This window comes from Leiobunum rupestre, chromosome 9 (genome assembly GCF_980474605.1).
Source record: "Leiobunum rupestre chromosome 9, qqLeiRupe1.1.hap1, whole genome shotgun sequence".
Taxonomy (NCBI): Eukaryota; Metazoa; Arthropoda; class Arachnida; order Opiliones; family Sclerosomatidae; genus Leiobunum; species Leiobunum rupestre.
The window spans coordinates 23,576,913-23,589,614 of record NC_143392.1 but is presented as its reverse complement, the minus strand read 5'-3'; the positions used below and the strand labels follow the sequence as shown (position 1 = coordinate 23,589,614).

General features: G+C 37.9%; 1 protein-coding gene across 1 annotated transcript in view; it reads left to right on the top strand.

Moving 5' to 3' along the window:
- Positions 1-12,702, top strand: part of Lnk (SH2B adapter-like protein Lnk) — a 78,363-nt gene that overhangs the window by 48,478 nt on the left and 17,183 nt on the right. The window contains exons 2-5 of the mRNA XM_090159500.1: positions 2,494-2,595; positions 7,323-7,438; positions 9,857-9,924; positions 11,673-11,810. Of these exons, the coding sequence (XP_090015626.1) occupies positions 2,494-2,595; positions 7,323-7,438; positions 9,857-9,924; positions 11,673-11,810 (424 nt within the window). The remainder of the gene's footprint in view (positions 1-2,493; positions 2,596-7,322; positions 7,439-9,856; positions 9,925-11,672; positions 11,811-12,702) is intronic.

Here is a 12,702-nt window from a genome sequence, read left to right as displayed (position 1 = left end):
TTTTCGGAAAAATACGGAAAAGTTTCCGGAAAAGGCCTCTATCATTTTCCGGAAAATTTTTAAAATTATATAAAAAATTCATTATCGGGCTTAAACATTTATAATATTGATATTTAAATTAAAATAAACTAAATAAAAACCTTTTTATTGTACAATAGTGGTTTTTATGTTTTATTTAGTTACAGTATGTACAAGATAGTCTGCAGATATTTAGTATGTTTTATTTAGTTAAACTTACCTTTATGATATTATATCTCATGAAATAATCAGCTAAAAATAACAACACGTTTTGACGCACTAGACGAAGGTTTTAATAATACGTGAAAATGGTTTTTAGATGTAAATTATGGGCTCCCGCCAGGTCCCTAGAATACCTAAAAGTCTCTAATTTTTCTTCAAGGTCCCTAAACAACCTTAAACTCGAGATTTTAAGTACTCTATTTTCAATATATGCGGGGAAAAGCTTGGCTTAAAATATTTGTATATTTACTTTGAAGGGCACTTTACAAAATTAACAACGAAATCTGTTTTTGGGATTTGATATATAAAATTTAAATCAATTTCTTTCGGTTCCAATAACTAAAACCTAAATCCATTTTAATCGGTTCCAATCAGGGGCGTAGGAACCGGGGGGGGGCAGGGGGGCAATGCCCCTCCCTAGAACTTGGCTGGAGAAGCTACACGCCATTAAAAATTCAAAACCATTCTCCAGACCCCTTTTCATTTCTCTTCAAATCAAATCAAATCAAATAATTTTATTTTAAATTTGTTACATATTTTTGTAGTAAGAGGGCCAAGTCAGCATGTGACTTATAGCCCTCGCTTTTTTGAGTAAATATGATAAATAACTATCAAATGAGGACAAAAAAACTCGTAAAATTAACAGTTAAATGTAAAGTTAAAAAAAAATGTAGTTACATAACGAAACAACATTAAAAAGTAAGCATTATTTTTAGATTGGAGCTAATTACACAAATTATCGTTTGAGATTTAAGCACTTTTTAACATTATTTGAAAAAGTCTTCAAAAGCTTGTTTTTTAAAAATTCGTTTAACAGAGGAGTAATTTTTTACATCTTTTATCGTTTCATACATTTCATTATACATTTTTACACCGCGATAAAATATTGAATTAATTGATTTTGAAGTTTTACATATTGGTAATTTCAATAAATCATTATTTCTGGTGGTTGTGGTTAAATTGTTAAGTGTAAATAATTTTTCTTGGTCAGTCGTAATATTTTTGTGTATAAAATTTAAATTTGCATAATTGTATAATTGGTATATATTTATCAAGTTACTTTTTTGAAAGAGTGGTTTTGTAGCGGATAACCAGCTATTATTATAAATCGATCTAAGCGTGCGTTTTTGCAGTACTGTTATTCTTTTAATATTATTATTGGTTGTATTACCCCAAACCTCCCCCTCCAACCTCTAGAACGTTCCTACGCCCCTGGTTCCAATAATTAAAAACTAAATCTATTTTTTTCGGTTCCGATAATTAAAAACCGAATTCGTTTCTTCGGTTCTAATAATTAAAAGCCAAATCCGTTTTTCCGGTTCAGGTAATTAAAATCTTAGTCCGTTTTTTCAGTTCCGGTAATTAAAAACTTAAAGACGTTTTTGGGATCCGATGTGTAAAACTTAAATACTAGTGTTGTTAATTTCCCGGAAACAAAATGATGAAAATTTTCCGCAAATCGGAAAAATTAAAAATTGAAACATAAATTACTTTTTAAGGGTTTTTAATGTTTTTAACTTTTTATCGATATAAAATGTCTAAAATCAGTAAACATACTACAAAATATTAATAGTGTTACATTGTTAATAAGTTTAAACTAGTGTAGAGGTTTAGTTTTACTATTAGATTCGAAATAATGAGGCGAAAATGCCACTTTATTTAAATTTGCAAACAATATAGAATAATAATCATGGAATGAAAACTTTTTTATTTTTTGCGAAAAAATACGGAAAATTTTCCGGAAAAAAGGTCTCGGTCATTTTCCGACTTACAACACTATTAAATACGTTTTTGGGTTCCGATAATCAAAAACTTAAATCCGATTTTTCGGTTCCGATGATTAGAAACTAAATCCGTTTATGAAATCCGATATATAAAACCAAATTCTGTTTTTTTTTGGTTCCGGTTAATATAAATTAAATCCGTTTTTGGGGATAATTTAAATAAAATAAATATCATTTTGTTTTCGTTCCTACTTTCAAAAATAATCCTTTAATTTACACTAATTTTACCGTACGATTCTCATTCCCACCTTAGTATTTTCCCGATTTTAGTGGTAGCTTCGTAAAGATTAAATTAGAGGCGAATTAAACTGTAATTAGAAAGCCCTTTTTACGTTGTTTTTCCGCCTTAATTAACTCTGGTTCTGATAGAATGCATTCCGAAAATTTCCCCTTTCTCATAGTCAAAACATACTTAATCTTGGACGTATATTAATTATTTCATGGAAACATATTTGGTCTTTTTTTGCAGTCACTGAAACCTCGGAGTGGAGTATTTTGTTTCCTAATCCACGAGGCCCGAGAAACGACGGCCTTGGAGATGCCCGACCACGAAAATACATTCGTTCTCAAGGTAAGCAACCATTCTTCCCCCCAGATATCACCCGCACCCTACACTAAGAATGTACTCCGGTTGACGGAGAATATGTAACCGCCACTTCATCCTCCGTTTTCATGATACCCTGAAACTATTCATGGAGAGAGAGCTCACCTTACCGGGGGAAAGGGGGGGAAGATTACTCGAGGAAAGGTTAAGGGGCGTGGTTTTCTGGCCGGACATCACGCGACGAAGAAGTTGCTGTCCGCGTATTCCGCGCTCACCTGACTACATTCTTGGGAATAATTCTTTTCTCCAGAAACTTTACTAGCTCGGTAAAATTGACGTCCTAGTCTGTATTCATCTCGCAACGTTGTCCCGGCTGATGTTGAGGTCTGCTACTTTATGGGGAGGGCTCCTCTCGGTGATCTGATATATTCTATGGCGGCAACAAAGGCCGCCGGATTTATTATGGAGCGCGAGACGGGCCACCTTATTTTATTTTTCTCTCCCGTTTCCTGTTTGAGCGGAAGAGCCCATTGGGAAGGGCCCTGTTCGCGCTAAGTCAGCCGACAGCAGCCACTGCCTGCCGCCTAATCTCGGAAGTTATTGAATGCTACTGTTATATCCGGTGATTGCTCGTTGCATCGTAGGCATACTTTGTAGCTAATCCTCGCTTGAAACAGCCGCCATGACATTATTCGGCGTCACAGATCACGTGGTTAATTATCGCTCAAGTAGCTAAGTCCCGCCCTAAAATAGCCGCCGTGACCCGGTTTGGAAAGTAATCACAGGACCATCATGAGCGTCTTAATGTCATGGCCGACATCAATCCGTTACTATGGCAACGAAAATTAGCAATAGGCCCCTTCAGTATTGATGGTGATGCCATCTGCTGCCTTTTTTCGAAAGTAGAAATTGGAAAAGAAGTAATTACATACAAATATTTTTCTTTTCTGATAGTAGATGGCGCGATAGCCACTGCGGACCTATTTTACGAAAATGGTGTATTAAGGTTACTCATTCAACGACGTAATCATTGATATCAAAACTAAGCCAGGATAATTTCCTTGTGAAATGTTATACGGTTACTATTACATAGAAAATTTTACTGGTCAGTTTGATAGCATTCCAATTGATTTTCCATATTAATAAACGAAATAAACATCATTGGCTAATCGTAAGGCTTATCGTTCAAATTTTGAAAAGCAGATGGCGCTTTTCAATCAACCCGCGAAACCTTTCAAGCCAATATCAGAAATATATAAACGGGTGAAAATTTGAAACGTGTATTACATTAATCGCTGACTTAGCTAAAATAGCGAGTCCTAAATGTGGTCAATCGCTCGATAGGGTAAAGTCAATGTGGACGGAATGCGATCCGAGCGGGAGCGACTCTTCAAGGGGCAGGCATCGCGGGCGAGTGTCTCGTAGGGGGGAATTGGAAGTCTTCGAAAAGCCGGGCTGTTACGCTAGTTATTAATGGGGCTTTAAAAGGTTTAACGTCACCCTAATATCACGGCCTGTTTAATTTTGCGGTCTTTGCCGATTATAAATGGCCCCCATGTTTCATTTTTCAATTTGGCACCTCTAAGCTAATTAGAGACGCATCCCCCTGCCGCCCCTTCTCATTTGAAATCTCCGTCTTCCGTTTCCGTTTCATATCGGCGACCTTCAAGTTTTTAATGACTTTTTGCCGCTATACACGAAGTGACGACTATACAAACTGTTCCGTTTAGACGCGACTTAAAATCTGAAATAATCGCCCGTCAGCTTTTGCTTAAATTAATATTACTTTTCTTTCGCGCTTAATTGAAAGAGGAACGTTTAATTATTAACGATGGCCTGCTCCCAACCCTTAATTTGGGACATTTATCGTCACCATGGTTTAAATTTAGATTCATCGGGCTTGTTCAATGTCTAATTAACAGGCATTAAAAATCGTTGTGATGGCGCGTGTTACGGGATATTTAAATTAAAATTAATGTATTCTTAGCGTTTTAAGTAAACCCATGGTTGGTAAGAAATATACACCACTTACTTTTAATTGCTGTCGTAAAATATTAAATTTTGTAATTAACGCTACCGTCATATTCAGAGATAACTTTTACAAAGTTGAGATTTATTGCTGAATATATTTAGCAGCAATATATATATATATGTAATAAGCAGCCATTGTAAGCTGAGAAACGACTAAAGGTAGCAACGGTTCCCAATTTAACTGACCTGATTTCGTCATTTTTCTTTTTACACGGGGTAGTCAATAGCGTTTACCCACTTCCTGACGGAACTCCGAAAAAGTTACCTCCATAGTTACCATGGTAACCAACTATAGATAGCGCCCAACAGCAACCGATGGAAGCCGATTTTTCGGAGGGCACGTGCCGGAAGTGGGTAATCGTATCGTTACAAAACCGTCAACCAGAAAGCTCTTTGAATAAAATCTAGTGCTCTGTTATCTTTGGTTTAGGTTTAGGTTATAGTTAGGTTTAGATTATGGTTAGGATTAGGTTATGGTTAGGCTAGGTTTAGGGTATAGTTAGGTTAACTTAGGTTAGGTTTAGGGTATGGTTAGGTTAACTTAGGTTAGGTTTAGGGTATGGTTAGGTTAACTTAGGTTAGGTTTAGTTTATGGTTAGTTTAATTTAGGGTATGGTTAGGTTAACTTAGGTTAGATTTAGTTTATGGTTAGTTTATTTAGGTTAGGTTTAGGGTATGGTTAGGTTAACTTAGGTTAGATTTAGTTTATGGTTAGTTTAACATAGGTTAGGTTTAGGGTATGGTTAGGTGAACTTAGGTTAGGTTTAGGGTATTGTTAGGTTAACTTAGGTTAGATTTAGTTTATGGTTAGGTGAACTTAGGTTAGGTTTAGTTTATGGTTAGGTGAACTTAGGTTAGGTTTAGGGTATGGTTAGGTTAACTTAGGTTAGATTTAGTTTATGGTTAGTTTAATTTAGGTTAGGTTTAGGGTATGGTTAGGTGAACTTAGGTTAGGTTTAGGGTATGGTTAGGTGAACTTAGGTTAGGTTTAGGGTATGGTTAGGTTAACTTAGGTTAAATTTAGTTTATGGTTAGTTTAATTTAGGTTAGGTTTAGGGTATGGTTAGGTTAACTTAGGTTAGATTTAGTTTATGGTTAGTTTAACTTAGGTTAGGTTTAGGGTATGGTTAGTTTAACTTAAGTTACTATATGCATAGTACGTGCTACAGAGGTTAGACCCAGCATTATCAACTTATATTGCGCACGCGTTTAATATTTGGGTATAAATATTTCCAATTTCGGACACAGTGGCGCTACACAAAAGTATAACAAGCACGCAATCTGAATTGGTGTCCAGTTTAGATATTTCCATTCTATTGTAGGAGTTGCAATATGAACGGGACCATCGCGATTGTATGGGTCACGTTAAAGTAGTTTATAGAATGAAAGATTTCATGTTTCTCAAGCGCGTCCCGCCTTCAGTACAGATAAAAGCTGGGAACTTCTCTCAATCGGCTGCCTTAATCCCGACTAAGAGCACACAGAGAGAGCCCCTCTCCCGCGATATTGATGGGCCAGTTATACACCCCATTCTCTTCATCGGAACTCGTAGATTCGAAAGCGGAATGAAGGTAAAAAGGCCCTCGTCTCTGTCTTCTACTCCGCCGCCTTTGCCTCTATTAGTTCGACATCGCGAATAACGGACTAAGAGTGAGTACTGGAAATATGATCGATGGTCCACCGGGAAGGACGTCTCTGTTATTAGCGAAATGGAAACCCCTTTTCTGCCCCCTGCTAGCGGTTTTGTTTCATCTGGTCGCCCTCTTGTGTTTATTATTAATACGCCCCACGGTATCAGCTAGGAGCAACAAACCGCAAGGAGAATGCAGTTAGCCTTTAAACACGCTAACGCACTGTCGTGTACAAATTTCATTGGACGAGCCTTTAAGTTAAGTGTTTTACGGAAAGGGGGAAGACAATTTCCAAATTTTCCCCTTCCGACGCCAGCAGGCGTTAAAGAGTCTAACCAATGACAATTGTACACATGAAAATGCACGACTTTTGACGGGTTGCGTTCTCCTTGTGGGGACTGCTGTGTTTGTTGCTCCTAGCTATCAGTGGAAAATGCCAGGTTCGACAATAGCGTGGAAAATAATGGAAAATTCCGGATTTCCGGCTTGGACGTAAGTTAATTTAGTGGCCAATAAATATTTTTACCACCAAAAATTATAAAATAATAATAAATAAATATTTAAACACAAAATTTTCAAATTTGGGCTACTTAAAGCAAATATATATGCATAGGAATGGTCAGATTCTGATTAACATTAGAGTACTCTCAAGAATTGATCTATATATAAATAGATAAAGTCTTGGTTCTCTGTTAATTTTTTGGAATAATTAATTCTAACACAGTAAGTAAACTAAAACTTTTTTACAATAAACTTTTTAAAAATTTAATTCCAATTACTTTTTTAAGCTTTGAAATGCATTTTTTCTTTATTTGCCACTGGCCTGTTTTTTTCTCCAAAAAGCTAGTGTTGTAAGTTGGAAAATGACCGAGGCCTTTTTTCCGGAAAATTTTCCGTATTTTTCCGAAAATAATTAAAAAAAAGTTTTCATTCCATGATTAGTCTAATATTGTTTGCTAATTTAAATAAAGCGGCATTTTCGCCTCATTTTTTCGAAAAATTTTCCGCATTTCATTTTTCCTGAAAATTAACAACAATACTTTTTAGGAACACTGCATGGTATTATATATCGTTATTGATCCTTTTGGGTAGGCGGAGAATCACATGGAATACGTCATAGAAGCCCATGATTCCGGAGACATGAAGTCCTGGCTGTCCACGCTCAGGTACTGCATGAGGCACCTCGGAGACACCAGCGAAGAAAACTCGTAAGTGACTCCTCCCACCACGTCCTCAGTCCCTTCATACATCACTTCCCTCTAGCCGCCTGATTAATGCACTTTCTCTAACTTCCGGCATTTGATATTACTTTTTTATCGGTTAAGGGGAGTATACACTATTTATTTAGGATCACCGAATTTAACAATTTGGCCACCAGGTTCAACAGAAGTTAAGGCTAATGGACGTTAGTTACGTTAAAAGGAGAAGTTAGGGCGTGTTAGCGGACGGAGTGGTTAGCACTTTCGCCTCGTGGTTCGATCCCAGCTTGAGGCACAGGAGCGTTGAGTTTGCAAGTTATCTCCCCATTGGTTAACGGGGTTTCCCCCAGACAACTTCGATTTCCCCTTTCCATAAAATCTTGTTGACGTTAATAGTTAATGTAGGGAGCTGTTGGCTCGCGTAGCATTAAGGGCTTGCCACCACCCTCCTACGCAGTATAACCCGGCCACCTAAATTAAAAAACAGGGTTCATACAGACCTTGAAATCCTGGAAATATCAGGGAATTCGACTGTCGACAGAAAAGTCAGGGAAATTCCGTTTTTTTTAAATAGGGGAAATCCGGGAAATTTATGATGGTTCAGAAAGTTTGACATAATAAATACAACATTTTCATCTATAAGATTTTCTTATTAAAGATTTGACTTAAATACGTTACCAATTTACCTTAAATTTACAAACATGAAATGAGTTACTCTGTAAATCGTTTTTATTTGAGGGTATCTTGAACCTGGAAAAATCGGGAAATTATCTGTGGGGAAACCTGGATATATCAGGGAAATCGGGTGGCCAATAGCTGTATGAACAATGAAAAATGAAATATATCTAAATATTAACGGGCCCGACGTGAGGCAAGGGAAACCGGTCAAAATTAGCGGCCCTTGCAGCTTGGGGGTCCGGATTTGGAGGACCCATCCACCACTGTCCTTTCCGTAACCGCTTAGTTTACAACGGCGCTCTTAGGGAGATTAAGCAATGTACTCCAGAACTTTGAATGACAACGTCGAGAATCACTTCATTATTTTCGAAAGTTTTATTTAACTTCGGAGGATAATATTTTAGAACTTGAAGACGACACCATATTTCTGTCTGTTTAAATGAAAATATTCAATTTTAAAATTTTCCTACTCGTCCAAGACTTATATATAATGAGGAAGATTTTTAATGAAGATGGCTCTAATTAGCACGTGCCACCGAGCGAGCGCCACGCACCGTTATTAAATAGAAGCCGAAAAGCTCCCTAGTGTTGAAGAATAGTGTTTAGAATAGTCTGATTAAAAATCTTCCTCAATGACGCGATATCGGTAGAAAAGATATTTGCGGTAAACCAGAGTACACTAAAATGCTGTTGGCTCGTGTGGCATGAAGGGCTTGCCACCTAAGAGCAACAAACACAGCACTCCACACAAGGAGAACGCAGCTAGCCTTTAAACACGCTAACACAGCGTTGTGTACAAATTTCATTGGACGAGCCTTTACGCTGAACGTTTTACGGGCGGGGGGGAGATAATTTCCGAATTTTCGCCTTCCGACGGCAGCAGGTGATAAAGCGCCTAACCAATGAAAATGGTACACAAGAAAATGCACGACTTTTGACGGGTGGCGTTCTCCTTGTGTGGGGTGTTGTGTTTGTTGCTCGTAGTTTCCACCACCCTCCTAGGCATTGTAACCTGGCCACCTGTTTAAAGGCATTAAAAGTCTCTCTCGGTGCCTTGGGTATTAGCCTAGCTGATTATTGATTATTGAGTTTTAGGGAACCATTGAGATATAGCGCTGATTGGATTTTTTTAGGGGGAAGGTACTTATTGTTATAGAGCATGATGTGGGATTGAGATGACCACCCAAAAAATAGTCTTAGCATGGTCATTTTCCCTAAATATAAATTCTTGGTTGAAGTGAATAATATTTCTTCCTCAACGTCTCGGACTCCCAACGTTGTCGTTCATACTTCAAGAGCGCTTTGCTTAATCTCTCTTTATCAGGGTTCGTACAGAACCTGGATAAGTCAGGGATGTGTAAAATGGAGGAAAAATGTCAGGGATAATTCAGGGATTTAAATAATTTCGTAGAAAATCGGGGATTTTAGTAAGTCAACCAAACCACACATTAACAAAGAATTTTTGACCTAAAATAATAAAAGAAAATGTCTAAAAATATTACCAAAAAGGTCAGGAATATTGGCAAAAATTAGTCAGGGATAACCCGCAAAAGTCAGGGATTTTAGATCAGAAATTTTCGGAAGAACCTTTTTTATGTATTTGATTGTTCCGGCCGGTACCTTGTTTGTCCCGGTCGTAAAACCTCTTTAGTAGCGCTTAGATTTTAAGCAACAGTAATCTGGTCGATTTGGTCGTTGTCGAGTGAAGTAATTGCGCTTTTATTCTTTTCTCTCGGATGTCCGAAACAGACCTCGTCTTCAGTCGAACACCACAAACAGTTTACCCAGGCTCAGAGACCGGCAATGTACAGCTAAAAGTAAGTTTCACCGTTGCAATATTTAAGCGGTCGACTCTTTTCGCGATGGCGGTGTGCTCCCACGGGAAAGTCGCTAAGAAATGGCCCCGATCCGGCGTATCGGATAAAGGCAATGCGCTTCTTCGATACGCTTGCTGATCGCGGAGGTTCTTTTTCGCCGACTGTCGTAAATTTCGCAAAGAGCTCCTCCGTTTGTCGCGGGGTTCCGAATCGAATTTTTCTCCCTTTAAAATATTCCAAAGTGGTTTCCATCCATTTGCGCCGCCAAACCGGAAGAAAAAAACGCTTTTATTGGAATCTAGCTGTTTAGGTTGGCCACTTTACCAATATTTGCTGGAAATGGACAAATAAAGAGATTCTGGATATTTATAAAGTTTGGTTTTCATTGCGAAAAAGTCTCGGTTTCGTTGCGAAATCGTAGGTTGATTTTAATTCTCATTGGCGCGTTTGGTTTTTCCGCAAATTTGCGTTTTGCGTTTGGGAATTCCTGGACTCATTTTTTCGCGTTGTAACTTATTGGCACGTTTTGTTTTTCCGCAATTTAGTGTTTTTCGGTGCGGAATACGTTGCGTAATTTTACCGCGTCGTGGCGAATTTACGTGGTTTTATTTTTCCGCAATGTATCGTTTTGCGGTGCGGAATTCGTTCCGTGATTTTTTTTCCGCGTTGTGGTTTATTCGCGCGTTTTTATTTTCCGCAATTTTGTGTTTTGTGGTGCGGAAAACGTTGCGTTATTTTTCCGCATTGCGATTAATGGCGCATTTTTAGTTTTTCCGCAATTTTGTATTTTGTTTTGCGAAATTTGTTGAGTGATTTTTTTCGCGTCGTGGCTAATATAGTTTCTATAGAAAACTTTGATGCCAAAATTTTATATAGAAACTAAAGCAAGTTTGATGTATCAAAATATGGCATTCTATAAAACTAAAACTAATTAAAATCCTTAATTCCTCTTGGTCTGGTATTCGCGGGAACCACAACGCCGTCACCGCCTGCGTCGACGCCAAAATCTTCGTTAGGCTTAAAAGCTAGTGGTCAGTAGCGTAAAAACGCGACGAGGCGAAATAATAAATTAAGCCTAACCATATTTTTTTCCTAATAGTGAAAACAAGCCTTTAGGCCTAACGGAGGATTTTGAAAGTTGACGAGGCTGTTTTTGTTGGTCCTATTGAAATGCATCCTTTATAGTTCATTATGATCGTAATTAAAATTTCCCGGCTCTACTAATACCATTTTATTTGATAAATCGCTAATTAAATTGGAAGGCCCCCTACCGGCGCTGAACGAAATCAATTTTAACGCTCTTTTATGGATTTTTAGAGCGGGGATGCTCTTTGAGCGCGAAACGCAGTCAGCTGACCGAAAATCGCCATTAATGGGGACAGAAAAGAGATTAAAAAGAGGCACCCTGGCGGTGATAGGGGAAACATTAACGTCCAATTCCAACACCAGGGAACGCTAGTTGCCGCTAATGGGTTTTTTTTTTTCTTCCCGCCACCCTACATTGATTATTCCGGGAGCCTTAAGCTCATTAAATTTAATCGAACTACTTTTAATGTTCTTCCTCGAAGTTATTTCAACGAGAATTCCTCAAATTACCCGATTTCGGCGCAGTTGGGGGACCTAAGAAAAAAGGATATTATCTTATGATATTTTTTGCGTGAGATCGTTTATCACTCCGGCGGGGGTATTGACGGAAAGTTTTTAGGGGTCCTAATCAACTTGTTTCGTTTATTTTTTTCCCGGGCCAGAAACGGAAGATCGAACTCCGGACGCGAGCCCGGATCCTCCACCGGATTTGCCACCCAGGGGCGCTGTCTTCACCGGAGCTTCCGCCGGAACTAACGGTTCGGAAGTGGGTTCCTCTCCTCATAGCGTACGAGATCTAGGTAGGAAGTACAACTTTACTTTTTCTTCTATTAACTTATGACCTTATTTATTTTTTTGTTGTTGTTGCTTTGGTCATAGTCATTGAATTGACTTTAATGGCAAAAGGTTTCAGGGCTTTTTGTGTGCATTGATACAGTTTTGATTTAAGGCCCTAGAAACTTAGTCTATATAGACGAGGCATTGAGGACTAGCTATTAGGGCTGCGTTCAGTAACTGTTCTCGTATAGAAAATAAATCGTTTGAACTTTGAAGTAACAGTATAGATTTTTTGGAATGTTCGATTTCTTAGACAAGGTACGTACACGACTTGCATATGTTTCCAAAAGGTCAGGGAATTTGAAAATGTTTCCTAAAGGTCAGGGAAATTGCATATGATTCCTAAAGGTCAGGGAATTTGAAAATGTTTCCAAAAGGTCAGGGAAATTGGAAAATGATTCCAAAAGGTCAGAGAAAAGTCAACGAATTTGAAAAGGGTCCAAAAAAGTAAGAGAATTGTAAATAAATTTTAAAATGACCCCAAAAAAATCAGTCAAATAAATTTTTGAAATAATAAAAAACTGAAATTCACGAAAGCGGTGGTGCGCATTTGGTAAATGATTATATTCATTGTGTTTCATCACACTTTAGGAGCAACAAACACAACACCCCACACAAGGAGAACGCGGCTAGTCTATAATGTACACAAGAAAATGCATGACTTTTGGCGGGTTGCGTTCTCCTTGTGTGGGGTACTGTGTTTGTTGATCCTAGATAATAATAATAATAATAATAATTTTGTAAAAATGTGCTTTCGCGTGCACTGGTCAATTTTTCAAAACTAATTTCAGAAGAAAAAATATTGTGCGCGGGAAATTCATCATATGGTGAATTTCTAAACTATTACCGACAAAA